The 24,786-nt window shown below is 39.7% G+C and overlaps 1 protein-coding gene and 1 long non-coding RNA gene across 2 annotated transcripts; both read right to left on the bottom strand.

Moving 5' to 3' along the window:
- Positions 1 to 830: 830 nt before the first annotated feature.
- On the bottom strand, positions 831 to 22,659 carry sec11a (SEC11 homolog A, signal peptidase complex subunit). Its single transcript, XM_083552741.1, has 6 exons — positions 22,362 to 22,659; positions 21,815 to 21,924; positions 12,839 to 12,988; positions 1,340 to 1,459; positions 1,208 to 1,265; positions 831 to 1,122 (listed from the first exon to the last, which is right to left on the bottom strand). Exons 1-6 carry the CDS (start codon positions 22,410 to 22,412, stop codon positions 1,072 to 1,074), a joined length of 540 nt encoding a protein of 179 aa, XP_083408867.1. The 5' UTR covers positions 22,413 to 22,659; the 3' UTR covers positions 831 to 1,071.
- LOC310732351 lies at positions 13,114 to 16,441 on the bottom strand. Its single transcript, XR_014535450.1, has 2 exons — positions 15,681 to 16,441; positions 13,114 to 15,460 (listed from the first exon to the last, which is right to left on the bottom strand). It is a non-coding gene; the product is annotated as an uncharacterized lncRNA (long non-coding RNA).
- Positions 22,660 to 24,786: the final 2,127 nt, after the last annotated feature.

Here is a 24,786-nt window from a genome sequence, read left to right as displayed (position 1 = left end):
ACACACAAGTCCTTCTCTTCCTGTCACCCCTCCTCTCTCTCTCTCTCTCTCTCTCTCTCTCTCTCTCTCAGTCAAGATAAACATGCTCCTGAGGTTCCAGTGACCACCGTTCCTGCCCCTCCCCCCTCTTCGGATCTGCCCACTTCATCTTTCTGAAAGGTGTCCTCTTCGATTGAAGGACACTCTGAGCAGCTGGGGACGGTTTCTCATCAACACCTTGAAGTTTCATGAAATTCCAGATTAAGAACTGGAGATTTGAGGATGGATTTGGACTGTAGTTAATGTCAACGGTCTGCTACACTGACTCAGGACTACAGTTTGCTTCTGATCACCATGACTGCAACCCGCTACATTGTTTATACTACATTGTCTTTTTCTTCCTCATACCATCTAAGGGATTTTGTCCTTGCCACAGTCACCCCAGGCTTGCTCATCTGGGATAAATACACAATTTATATTAATACTTTTTTTTAATTTTCTATAATTCATTCTGTAAAGCTGCTTTGAGACAATTGTGAAAAGTGCTATAGAAATAAACCTGAACTGAAATGAATTCACTACTAGCAAACAATGCCTTCTGGATGTAAATTGCAACACTTTCTCTGTTGCTGCAACCCCCTTTTCAAGATTGGGCAAAACTAAAGTACAAAATGATTGTAGAGTTTCATGGAAGACCTTTGTTAATGTAAAGCAAAAATGTAATTCATGATCCAAGCAAAATTAGCTTTATGAATGAAGAGAAAGTTCATAGTGACAGTGGGCAAAGCCTTATTTTGTTTCAAAAGATCTAAAAATGGTAATGTCAAAAAGTAACATGAACAAGTATAAGCTGTTTTTATTAATTTCTTTATTAACTTTAATTCATTAGAAAAGTCTGAGCTGTAAAAACAGGGGACATGAACATATGATGAAAGCAAAAACAAAAAAACATTACCAGTGGTGTTATTTTAATTTTTAACAGCAATTTTTGATAGTTACAACTTTTTTCCATAAACCAATTTAACACACTTGCGAAAATGGCTTGGGAAGGATGGAACCGCTGTTCTTCATCATGTGCTCGTCGGTGGAGGATTATTCCCTATGTACCAAAACAAAGAGTCCCAGCATACACAGCACAGCATACTGTATAAGAACAAAATGCAAATTTAGAAAGTAATGTCAAATTAAAACATAGCAAAAAGCACCCTTAGATGCATCTAAGATATACCTTAAATTTTGGGTAGTCATTCATCAAAATGGTAACAATTCCTATGTAAGGAACAAACCTACGGAAGGAAAAGTATTAATAAAAGGTTGAATAAAACATATAAGAATTTTTTTAAATAAATACCAAGCTTACCCTCTTGCTCTGCCCACTACATCCTTTTTCTCTAACCAATGCTGTCCCCGCTTGTATAGACCTCGGTCATCTACAGAGTTATTATCACCTTTGGTTAGAAACTTGATGTCCCCATTTTCCCTAAAGAAAGCAAGATTTAATAAATAAATTACTTCCAACAATAAAAATATAGTATTGTACATTTTAATCTCATAGAAGCCAATTATAAATGTTTGCATAAAAAAATAGAAATTCATTAGAAAGTTACAAAATAAAGGGGGAAAAAAAACATACATATATACACACACACACACACACACACACACACACACACACACACACACACACACACACACACACACACACACACACACACACACAGGAGATCAAAATTAGAGAACAATTTATAAACAATTGAACAATTCTGAAATAATGTCATCTTCACTGCTCAACAGTTGAAGGAGTTTTTGTCCTGTCTATACCATGCTACCAGAACACCTTTTCCACAAAATAACTAAAGGCATTTCCAAAAAAACATTATTTTGCAGAAAACACACTGATCAAAATTTAAGAACAACAATGACTATAGCATGGAAAAAGATTACACACTGCTCTGGTGTGATTTTGGTCCACTCTTCTTCCAGTCTCCTCCACAGTTCGGTGACTGTAGTGCGTTTCTTGGCCATAACTTTGTTGCCAAGGATCTTCCAGAGGTTCTCTATTGGGTTGAGATCAGGACTCTGGGCAGGCCATGTCATTATTTTAATGTTTGCAGTTTCAAGGAACTGCTTTACCCATTTTGCTGTGTGACATGGAGCGTTGTCCTGCATGAACACTAAGGGCTGATTGGGTGATGAACGCAGGGGAGGAACCATATGTTGTTGAAGAAGGTTCTGATAAACATTTGCATTCACTCTGCCATGTAGCTGTATAAGAGGCCCAACACCTACTGCAGAAAACATGCCCCAAACGATGACATTTCCTCCTTCTTTACACACTTTGGGTTCAGTCTTTCTACATTTTGTCGCTAAACATAATGTTTCCCATCGGACCCAAATAAATTAAACTTGCTTTCATCACTAAAGTGAACTTTGGAACAGTTCTTCTCTGTTCACACAACATGCTCCTCAGCAAAGCTTAGTCTAGCCTTTTGATTTTTTCTGCTAATGAGAGGTTTGGTCACTGCAGAGTGGGCTTTCAGTGCAAATGCTCTTAAACGTCGAGACACTGTATTACGAGACAGATCATTACCCTGTTCAGCGCTGAACTGGTGAGCAATTCCAGCTGCAGTGTGGAAACGATTGCCCATTGAGATCCTCTGCAGTATCCTGTCATCTCTTGTATTTGTCTTCCGTGGACGACCAGCCTTCTTGGTCGCCCTGTCCCATGCGCAGAAAAACACCCCAAAAGCATGATGCTACCACTCCCATGCTTCACAGTAGGGATGGTGTTCTTGGGATGGTACTCATCATTCTTCTTACTTCAAACACGTTTAGTGAAATTATGACCCAAAAGTTATATTTTGGTCTCATCTGACCACATGACTTTCTCCCATGACTCCTCTGGATCATCCAAATGGTCATTGGCAAACTTAAGACGTGGCTGGACATGTGCTGGTTTAAGGAGGGGAACCTTCTGTGCCATGCATGATTTCAAACCATGACGTCTTACTGTATTACCAACAGTAACCTTGGAAACGGTGGTCCCAGCTCTTTTCAGGTCATTGACCAGCTCCTCACGCGTAGTTCTGGGCTGATTTCTCACCTTCCTTAGGATCATTGAGACCCCACGAGGTGAGATCTTGCATGGAGCCCTAGTCCGAGGGAGATTGACAGTCATGTTTAGCTTCTTCCATTTTCTAATAATTGCTCCAACAGTGGACCTTTTTTCACCAAGCTGCTTGGCCATTTCCCCGTAGCCCTTTCCAGCCTTGTGAAAGTGTACAATTTTGTCTCTAGTGTCTTTGGACAGCTCTTTGGTCTTGGCCATGTTAGTAGTTGGATTCTTACTTATTGTATGGGGTGGACAGGTGTCTTTATGCAGCTAACGACCTCAAACAGGTGCATCTAATTTAGGACAATAAATGTAGTGGAGGTGGGCATTTTAAAGGCAGACTAACAGGTCTTTGAGGGTCAGAATTCTAGCTGATAGACAGGTGGTCAAATACTTATTTGCAGCTGTATCATACAAATAAATAGTTTTGTATGTACTGGATTTTTTTTTTTTTTTTTTTTTAGATTATGTCTCTCACAGTGGACATGCACCTACGATGACAATTTCAGACCCCTCCATAATTTCTACGTGGGAGAACTTGCAAAATAGCAGGGTGTTCAAACACTTATTTTCCTCATTGTATGTATTAAATATATAAATATATAAATATATATATATAAATAAATAAATAAAATATGGGGTGTATTCGTGTATTCCTCTTAACCGTACAAAAATTTAATGGAATTGTGACTTAAAAACCGAGGTACATATCGAACCGTGAATTTTGTGTACTGTTACATCCCTAATATATAAAAATAGTTTTCCCCCCGGTACAGAGCTTATGCAATCTTTTCTATGTGTGGAACATAGTTAACCTCTTAGCCTTCAGCATCACGCCTGCACGACCGATATCGCAGTGTTCTCAGGTGTTAATGTTTAGCAATAGATTCAATAAAAAGGGACAAGAGTAACCATGACTAACTATACATCATTCTAAAGCTCTAAGCCTCGAACAGCGATTTCAGATCTCTGTTTTTCAATGGAAAACGTATAACAAATGTATTTGCTGAATTTGTGTAAGCACACAACAACAACATGCATAAAAAATACACTACTTACATTGTTATTGTAATAAGTCACAAACACATCCACTGCTGCTAATCCCGGTTTATTGGGAAAGATAAGGGGCCAGTGAACAACATGCTGTAAAGCATTTTTGCTCCAACCAAACAATACTGTTGTAATTTAGATGGTTATTTTTTTTGTTTTACCTAACTTCGGATGGTTTTTGTGTATATGTTTCCGAATAACTTTCGTATAAAAAAAAAACGACATCTTGCTGGTAAAAACAAATATGGCTGGTAGAATATAGTGTTACAAAAACCCAGCCATTATGGATGCACAAGCCAGTGCACTCTTAGTGCCGGTCCCAAGCCCGGGTAAATGGGGAGGGTCGCGTTAGGAAGGGCATCCAGCATAAAACGTGCCAAATCAAATATGCGGATCACAAATGAGAATTTCATACCGGATCGTTCGAGGCCCGGGTTAACAACGACCGCCACAGGTATCGTTAGTCGACAGGGTACCGGTGGAAATTGGGCTACTGTTGGCCGTAGGAGGAGAAGAAGACATCTACAGAGACGGCAAGGAAAGGAGCAGTGCAGGAGAGTGGAGGTTCGGGTTGGTACTTTAAATGTTGGTACTATGACGGGTAAAGGGATAGAGATAGCTGATATGATGGAGAGGAGAAAGGTAGATATGCTGTGTGTTCAGGAGACCAAGTGGAAAGGGAGTAAGGCCAGGAGCATTGGAGGTGGGTTTAAACTGTTTTATCATGGTGTGGATGGAAAGAGAAATGGCATAGGGGTGATTCTGAAGGAAGAATACAGTAAGAGTGTAGTGGAGGTGAAGAGAGTTTCTGATAGGGTGATGATTGTGAAGGTGGAAGTTGAAGGGATGATGATAAATGTCATCAGTGCCTATGCTCCACAAGTTGGCTGTGAGATGGAGGAGAAGGAAAGATTCTGGAGTGAATTAGATGAAGTGGTAGATGGTGTACCTAGGAAAGAACGATTGGTGATTGGGGCAGACTTTAATGGGCATGTAGGTGTAGGGAACAGAGGTGATGAGGAGGTGATGGGTAGGTATGGTTTTAAGGAGAGGAATGTGGAAGGGCAGATGGTGGTAGATTTTGCTAAAAGGATGGAAATGGCAGTGGTGAACACTTATTTTAAGAAGAAGGAGGATCATAGGGTGACGTATAAGAGTGGAGGAAGGTGCACACAGGTGGACTATGTGCTATGCAGGAGATGCAACCTGAAGGAGATTGGAGACTGTAAGGTGATGGCAGGGGACAGTGTAGCTAGACAGCATCGGATGGTGGTCTGTAGGATGGTTTTGGAGGAGAAGAAGAGGAGGAGAGTGAGGACTGAAAGAAGAATAAGATGGTGGAAACTGAAGGAGGAAGAGTATAGTGTGAGGTTCAGGGAAGAGGTCAGACAGAGGCTCAGTGGTGTTAAGAAGGTGTTGGATGATTGGGCAACTACTGCAGGAGTGTTGAGGGAGGCAGCTAGAAAAGTACTTGGTGTGACATCTGGAAATAGAAAGCAAGACAAGGAGACGTGGTGGTGGAATGAGGAAGTGCAGGAGAGCATAAGGAGAAAGAGGTTGGCAAAACAGAAGTGGGATAGACAGAGTGATGAGAAAAGTAGGCAGGAGTACAAGGAGATGCGGCAGCAGGTTAAGAGGGATGTGGCGAAAGCCAAGGAAAAGGCATATGAGGAGCTGTATGAGAGGTTGGACACTAAGGAAGGAGAAAAGGATTTATACTGATTGGCCAGGCAGAGGGACCTAGCTGGGAAAGATGTACTGCAAGTTAGAGCAGTAAAGGATGGAGAGGGAAATGTGTTGACTAGTGAGGAGAGTGTGTTGAGAAGGTGGAGGGAGTATTTTGAGCAGCTGATGAATGAGAAAAATCAGAGGGAGAGAAGGTTGGATGATGTGGAGTTGGTGAAGCAGGATGTAGATAGGATTATTAAGGAGGAAGTGAGAGCAGCGATTAAGAGGATGAAGAGTGGAAAGTCGGTTGGACCAGATGACATACCGGTAGAAGCATGGAGATGTTTAGGAGAGATGGCAGTGGAGTTTTTGACCAGATTGTTTAACAGGATTTTGGAAGGTGAGAAGATGCCTGAGGAATGGAGAAGAAGTGTGCTGGTACCGATCTTTAAGCATAAAGGACCTGCAGTAACTACAGGGGAATTAAGTTGATCAGTCACACCATGAAGTTATGGGAAAGAAGTGGAAGCCAGGCTGAGAGAAGAGGTGACCATCTGTGAGCAACAGTATGGTTTCATGCCAAGGAACAGCACCACAGATGCCTTATTTGCTTTGAGAATGTTGATGGAGAAGTATAGAGAAGGACAGAAGGAATTGCATTGTGTATTTGTGGATTTAGAGAAGGCGTACGACAGGGTACCAAGAGAGGAGTTGTGGTATTGTATGAGGAAGTCAGGTGTGTCAGAGAAGTATGTGAGGGTGGTGCAGGACATGTATGAGGACAGTGTGACGGCAGTGAAGTGTGCAGTAGGTACGACAGACTGGTTCAGGGTGAAGGTTGGACTGCATCAAAGATCGGCCCTGAGCCCTTTCCTGTTTGCAGTGGTGATGGACAGGGTGACGGACGAGGTCAGACAGGAGTCTCCATGGACTATGATGTTTGCGGATGATATTGTCATTTGTGGTGAGAGTAGGGAGCAGGTTGAGAAGAGCCTGGAGAGGTGGAGATATGCGTTGGAGAGAAGGGGAATGAGAGTCAGTAGGAGTAAGACAGAGTACATGTGTGTGAATGAGAGGGAGGGCAGTGGAGTGGTGCGGTTGCAGGGAGAAGAGCTGGAGAAGGTGGAGGAATTCAGGTACCTAGGGTAAACAGTGCAAAGTAATGGAGAGTGTGTTAGAGAAGTGAAGAAAAGAGTGCAGGCAGGGTGGAGTGGGTGGAGAAGAGTGACAGGAGTGATTTGTGATAGTAGGGTATCTGCAAAAATGAAAGGGAAAGTTAGGATAGCGATGTTGTATAGATTAGAGACAGTGGCATTAAGTAAAAGACAGGAGGTGGAGCTGGAGGTAGCAGAGCTGAAAATGTTGAGGTTTTCGTTGGGAGTGACGAGGATGGATAAGATTAGAAATTAGTTTATAAGAGGGACAGCGCATGTAGGATGTTTTGGTGACAAGGTGAGGGAGGCGAGATTGAGATGGTTTGGACATGTGCAGAGGAGGGACATGAATTATATTGGTAGGAGAATGCTGAGGATGGAGCCACCATGTAGGAGGAAAAGAGGAAGGCCAAGGAGGAGGTTCATGGATGTGGTGAGGGAAGACATGCTGGTAGTTGGTGTAAAAGAGGCAGATGTAGAGGACAGGGTGGTATGGAGACGGATGATCCGCTGTGGCGACCCCTAATGGGAGCAGCCGAAAGAAAAAGAAGAATATAGTGTTACAAAACAATTGAGACCACACACTTATAAATAAATAAATAAATAAATAAATAAATAAATAAATAAATAAATGAATGAATGAAAAGAAAAGAAATAGAAAAAGAAAAAGAAAAAAAGGTGGAATCTCAGGCTTGAGTCTACAATCCATAGGCCGGTGTCCAGGTGACGTTTATCATCACCACCCATTATTTCAAACCTTTTATTTCCAGCCAGCAGCGTTATGGAAACAAAATGATTGATGAAAAATGTAGCCAATAAGTGCAGGATTCTAACGATATATTGGAAGATTTTATTCACCACGTGTGCGAGTCTTAGTTTTATTACTCTTTACAAACTCTTACTGGTCAAAGCAGCACGTGCTGTGACATACCAGGAAGTGATGCAGCCTAATACGATGTTATATATACGTTTTTTGGCCCGTTTGTTTTTATAAGAGAAATGCTTGAAAAGTAAGTGTGTGTGTGTGTGTTGTTGGGATTGAGTGGTCATGACTGTAAAGCAGGGGTGTCAAACTCAGGCCCAAAAGATCATATCAAATGTGTTTTAGAGCTGGCCCCCCAGTGTATAGCGCATACACCGCTAATACTACAAATCCCAGAATGCTTTGTTAGTGCGTTGGCGTTGTCAGTCGAGACCGCTGAGAAAGTCAGCGTACTCAGCGCTGAGTTTACCTGGCGATTTGCTGACTTTGTAGCCCAGAAATGCAAATTTTAACTGCTCAGTAATCTGTTTGTGGTTGACGTGGAAAGCGCACCAACCAACCTTCAAATGGAGCTGATTGAACTCCAGTGTAATGAAACGCTCAAGTCAAAGTACGACTCTGTGTGTGCTGCACAGTTTCCTTGTTTCCTCCCCGACACACTGCTTAAATGCTCTCTATGTTTGGCAGCACATATCTATGTGAGCAACTGTTCTCTTTGATGAAGTTTTTCTGCCAAATGTGGCAAAAAAACAATTGTGCATTCTGAATCAAAAAGTGTATTGGAAAAGCTAAAGCTCCAGGATCAGTGGCTGACAGTTTTTCATTTGCTTTTACATGATTAGGAGAGACATGTCATGATATGCAAGTACTAGTACTAGAAGCACAGCCGACAATCCACTACATCTCTGTCAAGCTTCTGAACCTCAACAGAAGATTAGATACTGCAAGTCATCCAATCTTGCAATCCCACCACCTGTCCTCTGGATCCAATCCCTTCAACTATGCTTCAGACCATCACACAAGATCTCCTGCCCTTCATCTCCACATTAGTCAACGGGTCAGTAACATCTGGCTACGTACCAACTACCTTCAAGCAAGCAAGGGCCATTCCTATCTTTAAGAAACCTGCTCTGGATCCATCAGACATCAACAACTACAGACCGGTATCACTTCTCTCCTTTCTTTCTAAATCTCTGGAACGCACTGTTTTTAACCAACTGTCTGTCTATCTCTCACAGAACAACCTTCATGATCCGAAACAGTCTGGGTTCAAAGCGGCACATTCCACAGAGACGGCCCTTTTGGCTGTTTCTGAGAAACTGCATGCTGCTCGGTCAGCCAAGAGGTCATCTTCCTGGACCTTTCAGCAGAATTTGACACAGTCAACCACAAGACTCTTTAGTCAACCCTCAAGAGCCTCGGTATCCAGGGAACAGCATGGGAATGGTTTGCCTCCTACCTGGAAGGTCGCTCATACCAGATAACATGGAGGGGATCCACATCTGCCCCGTGCAGACTCACCACTGGTGTCCCACAAGGCTCGGTACTTGGTCCCCTCCTTTTCTCCATTTATACCCACTCCATTGGTGAAGTCATATCCTCACATGGGTTTTCTTATCACTGCTATGCAGATGACACTCAACTAATCTTTTATTTCCCTCCATCAGATACCACAGCTTCCACTCGGATCTCGGCATGTTTGACAGACATACCTTCATGGATGAGTGCTCACCAACTAAAACTCAACCCCAGCAAAACAGGACTGCTGGTCATCCCAGTTGATTCATCTCCAGGTCAAGATCTCCAAATAACACTTCATGACTCTCTGCTCTCCCCTTCAGCCACTGCTCGTAACCTTGGGGTATCTATGGACAATGAACGGTCCTTCTTCCCACATGTCGCTAATGTGGCTCGTTCTTGTTGATTTCTTCTCTACAACATCCGAAGGATTCGACCATTTCTGTCCACACAGGCTGCTCAGGTGCTTGTTCAGTCTCTTGTCATTTCAAGATGCGACTACTGCAACTCTCTGCTGGCAGGTCTTTTCCTGAACGCTATTCGTCCACTGCAAATGATTTAAAACGCTGCTGTATGACTTGTGTTCAATCTGCCCAAGTTCTTCCACACCACCCCACTGCTGCACTCCCTTCACTGGCTTCCAGTAGCTGCAGGTATCAGATTCAAAACACTGATGCTTGCCTACAAGGCCAAAAATGGACCAGCACCATCTTACCTCAGTGACCTCATTACATCTGTTTATATGTATATTTGTTTCATACATTATCCTTTTATATATCTTTATACCTTATATTATTTTATTTTATCTATTTATTTTATTTTATTTTAATAGTTTTTCTTATACCTTATACTTATTTATCTGCCTCCTTTTCTTTCCCCCATCCTATTCCCTCATGCCAGACCATCGTATAAAACATTTCACTACATGTCGTACCCTGTATGTATGTGTATGTGATGAATAAAATTTAATTTGATTTGATTTGACATCTCGCACTGCACCACGCTGTCTGAGATCCTCCAGCACTGCTCGACTGGTACCACCTTCTCTCAGAATGAGAGGTAAATACACGTCAAGGCTCTTCTCTGTTCTGGCACCAAGGTGGTGGAATAAACTTCCCCTAGATGTCCGTACAGCAGAGTGCCTGACTATTTTCAAGCGACGACTGAAGACCTACCTCTTCCTGAAATACTTAAATTAGCACTTTCCAAGTTTGTAGAATTCAAGGGTTATAATTATATTAAGTTTGTAATCTGATATACAAGTGTAGATATATTCATTACTAGAGACTCGAAGCTGGATAAGGGCGTCTGCTAAATGCCACAAATGTAATGTAAATGAATTTGAGTTTGACACCCCTGCTGTAAAACAATAGCTTGTCTGGCTACTTGGCCATCAATATGAATGCCAACTCAATATCAAGAGCCAAACATATATAACAAAAGCCTTTAATGATCAGTCATTCATTTCCATGCAGACTGTATGAAAAGAGTATGAATAGCTACCTGAGTTTAGCAGGTGGCTCTCAAACAGGGGGAGGGAGAAAATGATTAGACATAGTCTCCTATGAATGTTTGTAGGAATCTCATTTGTCATGAAAATCTTCATAAAATGTGAAATACAAACTAATGAGCCACATGACTTTCTCCTGATTTCATGTATTTATATATGAAATAAAAATAAAGTTAAATGCAGTAAATGTATATCCATGGCACTTATAACAATATCTTTTTGAGCAATATCGACTTTAAATAATAGACAGTAAAGCATTTTTCTCACAAACTTAACATTTAAAGTTAGGGAGGGCATTTCTGCTGCGAGTCCTAAAATTTGGGCTGGGTGAGATGGGGAGGGGCAAACCAGACATTGTACAGATAAATGTTTGAATGAAGATATCATGAAAAATGAGATTCCTACAATTTGAAATATAAACTCATGAGACATGTGGCTTTTACCTCATACTTTTCTGGATTGCTACATTACTGATTTAATTACTGACTACATTACTGATTTCAATATGCCCTCTATCCTGGTTTAGTTAAGGAGCTGCTACACTGTGATTTCTCCGCAACACTTAAATGTGTGCATACGTTTTCAGTGGGTTTAGGGGTCCCTCTGTTTCTTTGAGTGACAGGGGGTGGGGTTTACCTTAATCTTTTCTTGGTCACATTGGAAGGGGGACTATTGTTATACTGTCAGATTCTTAACTGTTTCGACTGGATCTTGGTTCTTCTTCTTCTGGCTGCTCCCATTAGGGGTTGCCACAGTGGATCATACTACTCTGTTCTCTACATCTGCCTCTTTCAAACCAACTACCTGCATGTCTTCCCTCACCACATCCACGAACCTCCTTTTTGGCCTTCCTCTTTCTCTCTAATAAACTTGTTTCTAATCTTGTCCATCCTCGTCACTCCCAAAGAAAATAACATTAACTCATAACATAACACACATCCTCTCCACTACTTTCAGCTCCACCTCCAGTTTTAGTCAATGCCACTGTCTCTAAACCATACAACATAGAAGGGTGTCTGCGAGAGTGAAAGGGAAAGTTTATAGGACTGTGGTGAGCCCTGCTACCACAAAATGACCTCGTCAGTCAACCTGTCCATCACTACAGCAAACAGGAAAGGGCTAAGAGCCGATCCTTGATGCAATCCCACCTCCACCTTAAACCAGTCTGTCGTTCCTACTGCACACTTCACTGCTGTCACACTGTCCTGATAAATGTCCTGCACCACACTCACATACTTCTCTGACACACCAGACTTCCTCATACAACACCACAACTCCTCTCTCCACCCTGTTGTACGCGTTCTCTAAATCCACAAACATACAATGCAACTCCTTCTGACCTTCTCTATACTTCTTCAACATTCTCAAAGCAAATAATGCACCAGTGCTGCTCTTCCTCGGCTTGAAACCATATTGTTTCTCACAGATGGTCACCTTTATCCTTAGCCTGGCTTCCACTACTCTTTCATATAACTTCATGGTGTGTCTGATCAACTTTATTCAACCGTAGTTACTGCAGGTCTGCAGATCTTGATTATTCTTAAAAATTGGCACAGCACACTTATTTTCCATTCCTCAAGCATCCTCTCACCTTCTAAAATCTAACAATCTTGTTAAAAACTCCACTGCATCTCCCCTAAACATCTCCATGCTTCTACTGGTATGTCATCTGGTCCTACCAACTTTCCACTCTAACCCTATAGGTTTAATGTAGATTAAATTGTGAAATGTAGGATACATGTAGGTTAAATGGTCAAAGGAATACTGCGGAATAACAGTGGTTAATTAGAACCAACTTTACCATACATCAAAACAATGACCCCAAGTATGTGTCAAAAGTCTCTAAGCATTATTTAGTGTGCAAACAGTTCAGTTAGACTGTTATCTATTATGGAATGGCCTTCCCAGTCACCAGACCTAAATCCTATTTAACTTCTCTGGGATGAACTGGATCCCAAGATCATAAAGAAATATCCAACTCGCAAAGAACTCTTTGGGAAGATTAGCAAGAGGCATGGCAAAGTGTTCCAGCTGAATGAAAGTATATTTTTAATTGAATTAATTATCATAAAAAATTTACTTACTTTTCGTGAATTTTGAGCACTCTGTGCACAATGGGGATCTCTCTTCCCTCGATCCTAAACACCACAATTTCTCCAACCCGGATTGGATCTTCAACTCTATTTGTAAGAAATAGGAGGTCTCCTCTGTAAAATGCAGGCTCCATACTGCCACTGAATAACAAAAAGAATACAGCATTTTTTCCATAGCAATATTAAATTTGGTCCATTTTTTGTCATCCTATTACAGCCTTTATAGGAATTTTATTAGTTATGCTAATTCCCTACTGTACTGTACATTTAAGTATTTATCAAATTTTAATGCGTAATATCTTTTAACTAACTACATATCAGGAAAAAAAACTGCAGTTCAATGGTACTTTGAAGTGAATATTAAACTGTAGAAAAGCATACCCCATGACATCACAACCATAACCCCAAAGTTCTCAAAAGAATTTCTATAAAATAAAGGTAATGGTATTGTTTGCCTGTACAGTGGAGAACTAAATAGTATAATATACAGGAGAATGACATTGAATAAATAATTTTTTGGTACTTAAAAACCTTCAAAATCAAGTTGTTTTTTTTTATACCCAAGTATGAGTATAAACAGAGCATCCTTAATTTTACTGTAGAAATTATTTAAGCATGGTGTTCATACAGGTGTGGCTAAAAGTTTTGAGAATGACACAAATGTTAATGTTAAAAGTCTGCTGCTTCAGTGTTTTTAGACCTTTTTGTCAAATGTTACTATACTGGTACACTGAAGTATAATTGCAAGCATTTTATAAGTGTCAAAGCCTTTAATTGACAATTACATAAATTTAATGCAAAAAAAACCAACTTTTGGGCCACATCCTGACTAATGGCAAATTTTGCATAACCAATTTGAAATATGTCAGAATTTGTACACCTCCAAACAAAAACGATTGATCAAAAGTTCTCAATGGGATCAAAGTCTGCAATGTTTTGTTCCCCAAGCCACTTGGTTATCGCTTTTGCCTTATGGCAAAGTGCTCCATCATGCTGGAAAAGGCATTGTTTTTTTTCACCAAATGGTTCTCATATGGGAGAACTCTTGGAGGGTGTTTTTGTACCATTCCTCATTCATGTCTGTGTGGCTGGGCAAAATTTTGAGTGAGTTCACTTCCTTGTCTGAGAAACAAGCCAACACATGAATGGCCTCAGGATGCTTTACTGTTGGCATGACACAGGACTAATGGTAGCGCACACCTTTTCTTCTCTGGACAAGCTTTTTTTTTTTTTTGGCTCACCCAAACATTCAGTAAAGGGGATTAATTAGAGAAAATGATGTTACCCCAGTCCTCAGCAGTCCTATCCCTGAACCTTTTACAGAATATCAGTCTTTCTCCTGGAGAGAAGTGGCTTCTTTTCTGCAGTTCTTGACATCAGGCCATCCTCCAAAAAGATTCTTCAACTTACTTAGATGCACTCACACCTGCCTGCTGCCATTCCTAAGCAAACTCTGCACTGGGGGTGCCCTTATCCTGCAGCTGAATTAACTTTAGGAGACAGTCCAGGTGATTGTTCAACTTTTTTGGGCACCCTGAATGTTTTCTTTTGGGATTAAGTTCATTTTCATAGCAAAGATGGACTTTTCAATTAATCTGAACACTCTTTATAACATTCTGGAGTATATTTAAATTACCATTATAAAAACAGACAGCAGACTTGGTGAAAATTTTTTTTTTTTTTTTAAAGGTTTTTTGGCAACAGATATACAATATATACCATAAGCATATAAATGTATAGGAATGGTGTACTTCATCTGCAATTGATTTTTAAACCGTTACATTATTTGTGTTATCGTGGGGCTTGCAATTTGAAAGAATTCTTCAGATCAAGTATTCTAAAATTAAACTAAACAAAATTATAAACACAACACTTTTTGTTTTTGCCCCCATTTTTCATGAGCTAAACTCAAAGATCTAAGGCTTTTTCTATGTACATAAAAAGGGCTATTTCTCTCGAATATTGTTCACAAATCGGTCTAAATCTGTATTAGTGAGCACACCAAAATAATCATTCACCTCACAGGTGTGGCAGATCAAGATGCTGATTAGACAGCATGATTACTGCCTTTGGCTGACCACAATAAAGGTCCACTCTAAAATGTGCAGTTTTATTACACAGCACAATGCCACAGATCGCAAGTTTTGAGAAAGTGTGCAATTAGCATGCTGACTGCAGGAATTTCCACCAAAGCTGTTGCCCGTGAATTGAATGTTCATTGAATTGAGTACCATAAGCCGTCTCCAAAGGTGTTTTAAAGAATTTGGCAGTACATCCAACCACACCAGCCCAGGACCTCCACATCCAGCATCTTCACCTCCAAGATTGTCTGAGACCAGCCACAATCAGGTTGCATAACCAAAGAATTTTTGCCCAAAATGTCAGAAACCGTCTCATGAAAGCTCATCTGCATGCTCGTCGTCCTCATCAGGGTCTTGGCCTGACTGCAGTTCGTCGTTGTAACCGACTTGAGTGGGCAAATTCTCACATTCGATGGCATCTGGCACTTTGGAGAGGTCTTCTCTTCATAGATGAATCCCGGTTTTCATGGTACAGGGCAAAATGTGTGAGGCAAATGGTGGTCACACCAGATACTGACTCCTTTTTGGACCCCTGGCCCACCCAATACAGTAAAATTGCACATTTTAGAGTGGCCTTTTATTGTGGTCAACCTAAGGCACACCTGTGCAATATTCATGCTGTCTAATCAGCATCTTGATAAGACACACCTGTGAGGTTGGATGGATTATCTCAGCAAAGGAGAAGTGCTCACTAACACAGATTTAGACAGATTTGTGAACAATATTTGAGAGAAATAGGCTTTTGTGTACACAGAAAAAGTCTTAGATCTTTGAGCTCAGCTCATGAAAAAAGGGGGCAAAAACAAAAGTGTTGCGTTTATAATTTTGTTCAGTAAATGTATACAATAAGGTACATAAGCATTTCGACAATGACAATTCTTCTAATTTTGCCACTGTACACACCACAATGATGTGACTGGTATAGACTGGAAGTACAACTGAATGGTCTTATGAAGAAAAACAACATCTAGGTCAAGTCGGGACACTATAATAAATGTGGACGTCTACTGTCAAACTCTACAACCAAAAGGAGACAGTTAATGTAATATGTTTGTTATACCTTCAATCAAGGCTAAAAGTCTACAATTAAACCAGTACTTCATTGCTTTATTACACATCCATTTTATTTGTACACAGAAGCAAAATAGTAAAATAATAATAATTTGAACAAGTACTTGTACAAATGGATCTCAATCTTTTTTGTTTCACTTGTCGATTTTAAGACATTTTCATAATGAAGAGATAATGGTATAGGAAATTTTACTTTAGCTGGTGAAATAGAAACCAGCTTTAGCATTTAGAAATGTGTGTGAATGCATCTACAAATAATTCAGTAGGTACCCATAGGTTTTGTCAGCTTTTTAACTACAACAGCCTGCTGAGAACTCTAAGGTATGTAAGTCTTAACTGTAAGGTTAACATCTTTAAAAAGTAGTTTGAAATGATGAATGATTTCAAAATTCAAAATGAGTATCAAGCTTAAGTAAAGTTTTCTGGAAAGTTTATTTAGATTTTTTTAAATTTTTTGTACATTTTATTTGGATGTGGATTTATGACAAAATTCAATCGTATGTGGTCAAGCCAGTGGTGAAGTGTGATGCTCTGGAAATTGTTTTTCCAGTTATAATTCTGCTCAGCCCTTGCATGTGCCTGTTGTTGACGACACTTACCAAAATACTGTGGAAAACTATAGTCCTTCATGGCAACACTATTCCTTAATTACAGTGGCTTCTTTCAGTAGAATATCATATCATATACTTTTATTTAACGCCATGCCAGCTACTGAGGCTATCTTCATGGCAAGAACAGTTTATAAGAACAAAATACCATAAAATCACAAATTACAGCACAAGACAGTTTAAAAAAAAACTGTTTACGTTAATATATGATATAAATTCTAAAACTTTTCCTGATGGAACTTTGTTAAACAGCTCATCAAATGAATTGACTTCATAAAACAACCTTCTGTGGTCATTATAAGCAGGGCAGTCCAACAAAATATGTTTGACAGTGAGAGGAATGCTGCAGTACAAACACTGAATGGGGTCTTCACCTTTTAGCAAGTAATCATGTGTCAGTCTTGTATGCCCGATTCGACATCTGGTTAAGATCACTTGATCAAATCTTGTCTTCAAGGGTATTAAAAACCTGTTAGTAATTTCAGGATGTATTTCATACAGTTTGTTATTCGTCCATGTATTCCATTCTTCTTGCCACTTATTTAGTATATAACACAAAAAAAACTTTCTTTTGGCGTCTCCCATTAGGGGTCGCCACAGCGGATCATCCGTATTCATGATCCGCATGTTTGATTTGGCACGTTTTTACGCTGGATGCCCTTCCTAACGCAACCCTCCCCATTTATCTGGGCTTGGGACCGGCACTAAGAGTGCACTGGCTTGTGCAACCCTAATGGCTGGGGTTGGTTCCCTGACCGGGGATCGAACCCGGGCTGCAGTGGTGAGAGCGCCGCATCCTAACCACTAGACCACCAAGGAACCCCACTTATTTAGTATATAACCATTGATAATAGGTCCACACTTTAAGGGACGAATTTGGCATCTAGCTCCAGCCTGCTCAACCTTAACCGAAGTTGAGATACTGCAAGTCATCCAATCTTGCAATCCCACCACCTGTCCTCTGGATCCAATCCCTTCAACTATGCTTCAGACCATCACACAAGATCTCCGGCAACTTCATCTCCACAATCATCAATGGGTCATTTACATCTGGCTACCTTCAAGCAAGCAAGCGTCATTCCCATCTTGAAGAAACCTGCCCTGGATCCATCAGACATCAACAACTACAAACCGGTATCACCTCTCTCCTTTCTTTCTAAATCTCTAACACACTGTTTTTAACCAACTGTCTGTCTCTCTCTCACAGAACAACCCCCATGATCCGAACCAGCCTGGGTTCAAAGCGGCACATTCCACAGAGATGGCCCTTTTGGCTGTTTCTGAGAAACCGCATGCTGCTTGGTCAGCCAAGCTGTAATCTTTACTTATCTTCCTGGACCTTTCAGCAGCATTTGACACAGTCAACCACAAGACACTTTTGTCAATCCTCAGGAGCCTCGGTATCCGCTGGACAGCATGGGAATGGTTTGCTTTCTACCTGGAAGGTCGCTCATACCAGGTAACATGGAGGGGAGCCACACTAGCCCCGTGCAGACTCACCAGTGGTGTCCCACAAGGCTTGGTACTCTGTCACCTCCTTTTCTTCCTCTATACCCACTCCATTGGTAAAGTCATATCCTCACATTGGTTTTCTTATCACTGCTATGCAGACGACACTCAACTAATCTTTTCTTTCCCTCCATCAGATACCACAGCTTCCGTTTAGATCTAGTCATGCTTGAAAGACATATCTTCATGGATGAGTGCTCACCAACTAAAACTCAACCCCAGCAAAACAGAACTGCTGGTCATCCCAGTTGACTCATCTCCAGGTCAAGATCTCCAAATAACACTTCATGACTCTCTGCTCTCCCCTTTAGCCACTGCTCGTAACCTTGGGGTAACTATGGACTAATGAACTGTCCTTTCCACATGTCTCTAATGTGGCTCGTTCTTCTTTTTTCGATTTCTTCTCTACAACATCCGAAGGATTCGACCAATTCTGTCCACACAGGCTGTCCAGGTGCTTGTTCAGTCTCTTGTCATTTCAAGACTCGACTACTGCAACTCTCTGCTGGCAGGTCTTCCCCTGAACGCTATTTGTCCACTGCAAAAGATCCAAAATGCAGCTACACGGCTTGTGTTCAATCAGCCCAAGTTCTCCCACACCACCCCATTGCTGCGCTCCCTTCACTGGCTTCCAGTAGCTGCACGTATCAGATTCAAAACACTGATGCTTGCCTACAAGGCCAAAAATGGACCAGCGCCATCTTACCTCAGTGACCTCATCACATCTCGCACTGCACCACGCTGTCTGAGATCCTCCAGCACTACTCGACTGGTACCACCTTCTCTCAAAATGAGAGTAAGTATACTTCAAGGCTCTTCTCTGTTCTGGCACCAAGGTGGTGAAATTAACTTTTCCTAGATGTCCGTACAGCGGATTCCCTGACTATATTTAAGCGACGACTGAAGACCTACCTCTTCCTGAAACACTTAAATTAGCACTTTCCAAGTTTGTAGATTTCAAAAGTTATTTTTATATTAAGTTTGTAATCTGACGTACCAGTGTAGATCTAATCATTACTAGAGACTCAAAGTACTTTTGTACGTCACTCTGGATAAGGGCGTCTGCTAAATGCCGCAAATGTAATGTAAATGTAGTAGTAAAAAACTTAGCCATTAAAATGGACTATATATAGGGGTCGCGCAGTTTTAAAACGTAAAAAAATCTCACAGCGCAATCAAACATTTAACAACATTTATTTTGTCATTACGGTGTGATAGCTTCAAGCCAAGACCCTGAGGAAACTGGGATCACGAAGGTGTCTCAAACTCCATATAAAAATGATATTATCGCAAAGAAGAAATTAAATCATTAAGTTTTACTCAGATTAAGCCAGATTAGGCACAAAATCGTACCACTTCTATTCAAACACTAGTGATATGAATTAATTACTATTTTATGTACAGTGTCAATCACAGGGTCAATCGTTTCTCTTAAAAGTAGAAAATTCTGACAATTCCGCATATCGAAGAAGTGAATGAATAAAGAGTGAAAGGAATGAAGACATTTTTTTAAAGCATGCTGAAATAAGTAGAACAGTTAAGTAGAACTAGGGCTGCACTATTTTGAAAAATGGCATGTTGCTAATATTGTGGGCAATATTGCGATATAATAAATAGTATCATGAGTCCAATTAATTGGATATCAAGGAAATTGCAAACAAATTAGTGACAAGGCTGAAATGTGTATTTGTAAAAAGGTTTTCAAAATGAATAATTTTTCACAAAATGAAAACATTTGCATTAATGTAAAAAAAAAAATTCTCCAAGGTACAGCTGAATAAATAAAACAATAAATAAAAACAAAAAGAAGATATTTAAAACTCGACATTATTTACCTGTTTTTCTGCTGAAGTTTAAGATACGGTATGTTTACATACTTGAATTCAGACAATTTTAAAATCATTATTATTAAATGTGTAGCCTTTTATTATTATTATTATTATAGTAGATTGCTAATGATTTGAATTATGTGGGAGTGGAGCTTTGCGGTGGGAGGGCAGAGTCATGGTGGGTTCCAAAAGCCTATAAACAGCCTTGTTTACACAGGATGTAACAGACACCTGGGGGGGTGGAAGAAAGAGAGGGGGGGGGGGGGGGTACCAGGCAGAGCTGACAGCATGTATGGGGATGTGTGTGGACTTTTTTCAGGAAGTGTGTGTCTCCCCACACACACACACACACACACACACACACACACACACACACACACACACACACACACACACACACACACACACACACACACACACTTATTTCATTAAATCGCAACGTTTGCCATCATATAATAGCACATGTGGACATCGCGATTGTGATACAATTGATCAAGCATGCAATTTATTTAAAATTATGTAAATATAAACTGTTGTTCACAACTGTGTTATATGTTTTACAAAAAACTGCAAAAACTATTTGCATACCAAAATTGAACCGGACCGTAAAAAATTTGTTACATACTGAACTGTGAATTTTGTGTACTGTTACACCCCTAAGTGCTATACAAATACATTTGGAATAAACTGCATATTTCATGTCCAGCTGTGGCTTGGACATTAAGAAGGAAATATGCACAAAATAGTTCAAAAAATATAGCTATATAACATGGTGAACACTTCAATTATTTTTTCAATGAACTGTTTGCATTCATTTGAACATAATACCATTGTACCAGCCATTCACAGCATTGCTGACCACTGCCTAAAACAAAAAAACAAAAACTTAAACTACCTGGAGACTGCAGTGATAAAACTACCTGTCTAAAAACACCTCCTTATTCAATGTTTTCTTTATTTGTATTGTTTTTAATATTATATATTAATACTGAAGACATTAAAATGATGACAGAACAAATCTGTAGTCAACATGTTAAATAACCCAGAATATGTTTTATATTTTCGATTCTTCAAAATTGATTAGTTGACAGCTTTGCAAAAACTTGGCTTTCTCACAGTCACTGCAAAATGCTGTGGTAGCCATGCTAGTTTAGTGTGCCCCCAATTTTGACCAAGTCACTAACAGAGTCATCAGCAAAGGGTCCCCCCCACACACACACACCATCACACCTCCTCCTGCATGCTTCACAGTGGGAACCACACAAGAAGAACCCAGAGGTAGAAAGTAACAAATTACTTACTTCTCAAGCCCTTTGCTGCCTCTATCACAACTGTTTGAGATGTGTTAAAGCCATTACATTTAGATTACTTTTTTCCGTTAAAATGGTACATTACATTTTTTTTTATTGTTTATTTTCTACCATGAATAAAATACAGCTTTATGAGATTTGCAAAATACTGCATTGTGTGTATCTGTCTGTCTGTGTGTGTATATTGTATATATATATATATATATATATATATATATATATATATATATATATACACACACACACACACACACACACACACACACACATACACAATTATTATTGTTAATATATATATATATATATATATATATATATATATAGTTTTAAATAAATCAAGTTAGTTACAAATGAATGTATGACCCACCCCCGGGTGTATTAAAAAAAAAATAATTATTATTTCAGTTATTAACTGCTATTTTAAGGGTGTCTTGACTCTTTAACGTCATTATCATTTTTTTTTTATAAAAGCATTCGGTTATAATCAAGGCTACTTTCGTTGAGGGACAGATATGGTCAATAGTCATCAATGTACTCAAAGAAGTTCAAATGCCCTCACCTGAGAACAACTACAATTGGGCTTTCGCTTCCAGTCACAACCATCAGGCCTTTCCAAATCATCAAGGCCGAAGACACGATCATGCCAAAATTCAGCACCTGGTAGTACAACTGAAAGGCACATACATTTGTTATACCACTCGAACATTAAGGTGGCGGCTGACGAAAAAGCATTGGCTAACAAATAGATGCTCCACATATGGCACATGACTACATGTTAAGCTCCGTATATTATTATTAATAATATTATTATTATATATTTTTTAATCAGGCATAATTATCCACTGGTAAAGTAACTGGTCAGTGGGCGAAAAAAAGACTACGAGCGAGATTTGCGGTAGTCATATTTTTTTCAACCTTAACCACCAATCGATTAACTAAATTCAAATAGTCGACTAACAATATTTCTTTAAAAACAAACAAAAAAAACAAACGCGTCCATTATACAAAGCAGTTTAGATGTAGGCGCCGATCTGTAGAGATGACGTGTTCCAAGTCATTCAGTGTATAAATAAACTGCTCTGCTAGTGAATGCTTTAAGAACCTACCTGGCGCTTATTCATTCGTCGAACATCGTCGAGAAAATCTAAAGACATCATTTTGTCAAACAAATATATTAAACAAAGCTTACTAATTAAAACGAGTAACGGTCTCTCCAGAAAATAGCACAATTATACTGCTATTGTCGCTGCTTTCGAATCGCAGGCGTGTGTAATTCCACTTAACTACTTGTAATTCTCAACCTTTAACCAGTAAGAGCAAGAGAAACGCCCCATTAACTTGAAATTCCCACTTGTCGACTCGGGGTAGTCAGTTCCTGTTGTTGTTTCCCTACTTCGTACGTCGAATTCGCTGAGGTCGAAAATTACGTCATTCCAAGTAGCGAATTACCAGCTGCAAGGCAGCGTAGTTCCTAGAAACGGATGACAACTTCCTGTTTTGCAGCGCCTAGAAAAGATAGTTGAAAAAAAGAATCCGAAATTTATTTTACGTAAATCTTCTAAATTAATAACGCGAAACCTCAGGAGCAATACGACAATGCCGTGTTTGTATTAATGTCGTGTTCATGATAGTCCTAGCTGTATCGTATACTAGGCAGGAAATGGGCGTGGTCTTGATGGGTGTGGGGTGCCAGCGGATTTCTCGCTCACTTATTACAAAAATAAAAATAATGTGTATTTAATTCCTGGGTTTCTACGGTACTCAGCCGGTTCCTCTCGAAGACTTGACAACTGCCTTTCCTAAATGTTATTTATAGCAATTTTGTAAATATTTAATTAGCTTTTATTAAGTTGCTCTATGATTTTAAACACCAAAAATGTTTGTGGCTGCAATTTGTTGTATTTAGAACTTTAGAACGTGTTTTTAGAGTTTTTTTTTTTTTTTTTTTTTAAACTACGAAATAAATCGTATGAGTTGGTATCTGCTGCCTTATATTCAGGTGCATTTCTGCCATCTTACCTTGCAGTGTAGCAATGATATATTGTGTAAATCTTAATGAGATCTGACCAGTTTTGTTTCTAACTTTAAGCCTACAACACTACATATTATGGCACAGTTTCCTGGACAAAGATTAAGTCTAGTCCTAGACTAAAATGACCCTTTAAACAAGACTAACAGAGATCAGCTTTTTTCTGTCATGGTTTTAAATCATCTTAGACTAACTTCAGATTTATTTCATTTGGAAGACACACTGATTACTTGGACTATGTCAATGAAGATCAACGTTTACTAGAGAAACTGGGGATTGATATGGCTTCAGTGAACCAACAGCATGTAAAGTTATTCCCAATGTATGCAGGGCATTTGTGAATTAAAAGCACATTATCGTATATAAACTTCCCTGATGCTACAACACATGCTAACTATATTGTGCAATTCTATGAAAATGGAAATTTCCTAGGAGTCATAGATTGGTTATATGATATTTATATTCCTTTAAAAGCTTCTTTCTAATTCAGATGCTGAGGAATACAAGAACCAGAAGAATTGGCTTTCTGTAAATCTCCAAGGTGCAACTCAAATTTCCTGAATTTTCTAATCTCTGTATATTCATTTTGAAAGAGGAGATCATAATGGAATATTGTTCGGTGTCCGTGGGTATGCACAGAATTTTTTTTTAAATACACCATACTTAAGGAACCAGACTCAACAGAGGAGCTCAGCTATGGAAAAAAAAATACAAAACACCAGCGAGTGAGAACTACAATGAGCAGAGTGTGTGATTATGAGTAATGTCCTTTCTACAGTTTTATACAGTCAGTTGACATTGTGGAACCGGGAACTACTTAAAAAAATAACATCAGAAATCATCATAGATCCAACATCTACTCCTGTATGCTAGAGCCTTTAAATCAGGGGTCATCAACATGGTGCCCGCAAGGACCACATGAGTTGCCCGTGGGCCTTTTCTTTCCACTTACCAGTGAGCTGCATAAAAAATGTTTGTTGTTATTCTTTTATAAAAATGTCACAACATCAGAGATCATCATAGATCCAACATCAACTCCTCTATGCTAGAGCCTTTAAATCAGGGATCACCAACATGGTGCCCGTGGGCACCAGGTCGCCTGCAAGGACCACATGAGTCGCTTTTTTCTATAAATAGCTCACCATAGCACCACTTACCAGTGAGCTGAATCTAATTTTTTTTGTTGCCAATTTTTTTTTAAATCTGTCACGGATAGACCAAGAGTCGGAAACCGGAGAATGGTTAAACAACTTGTCTTCATTTAGTCTGAACATATACAAGGCAGAGGCTTGAGGAGAAGAACGAACTCTCATGGCAACAAGTAGATCCGACCTTGAATAAGGTGGAATCGGGACCTTATAAAGGGGAAAGGTAATGGGGAACAGGTGTAGGTGATTAGAGCAGGGAGCAGCTGAGTGAGAGTTAGAGCCTTAGAGAAAGGCGTGGCTGGTGGTTACCTAAAAAAATCACTGTGGGGCATCCCAGCAGGTTGTTGCTGGGAT

Source organism: Silurus aristotelis, assembly GCF_946808225.1.
Source record: "Silurus aristotelis genome assembly, chromosome: 10".
In the NCBI taxonomy this organism is placed as follows: Eukaryota; Metazoa; Chordata; class Actinopteri; order Siluriformes; family Siluridae; genus Silurus; species Silurus aristotelis.
This window is presented reverse-complemented; position numbering and strand designations above follow the sequence as displayed.

Excerpts from the sequence above, each read along its gene's own strand:
- sec11a (XM_083552741.1), bottom strand. The coding sequence starts at position 22,412 with ATGATGTCTTTAGATTTTCTCGACGATGTTCGACGAATGAATAAGCGC. Across the intron at positions 21,925-22,361 it reads GACGAATGAATAAGCGCCAG|TTGTACTACCAGGTGCTGAA; the intron begins GTAGGTTCTTAA and ends TGTGCCTTTCAG. Across the intron at positions 1,266-1,339 it reads GTAGTGGGCAGAGCAAGAGG|GTTTGTTCCTTACATAGGAA; the intron begins GTAAGCTTGGTA and ends TTCCTTCCGTAG.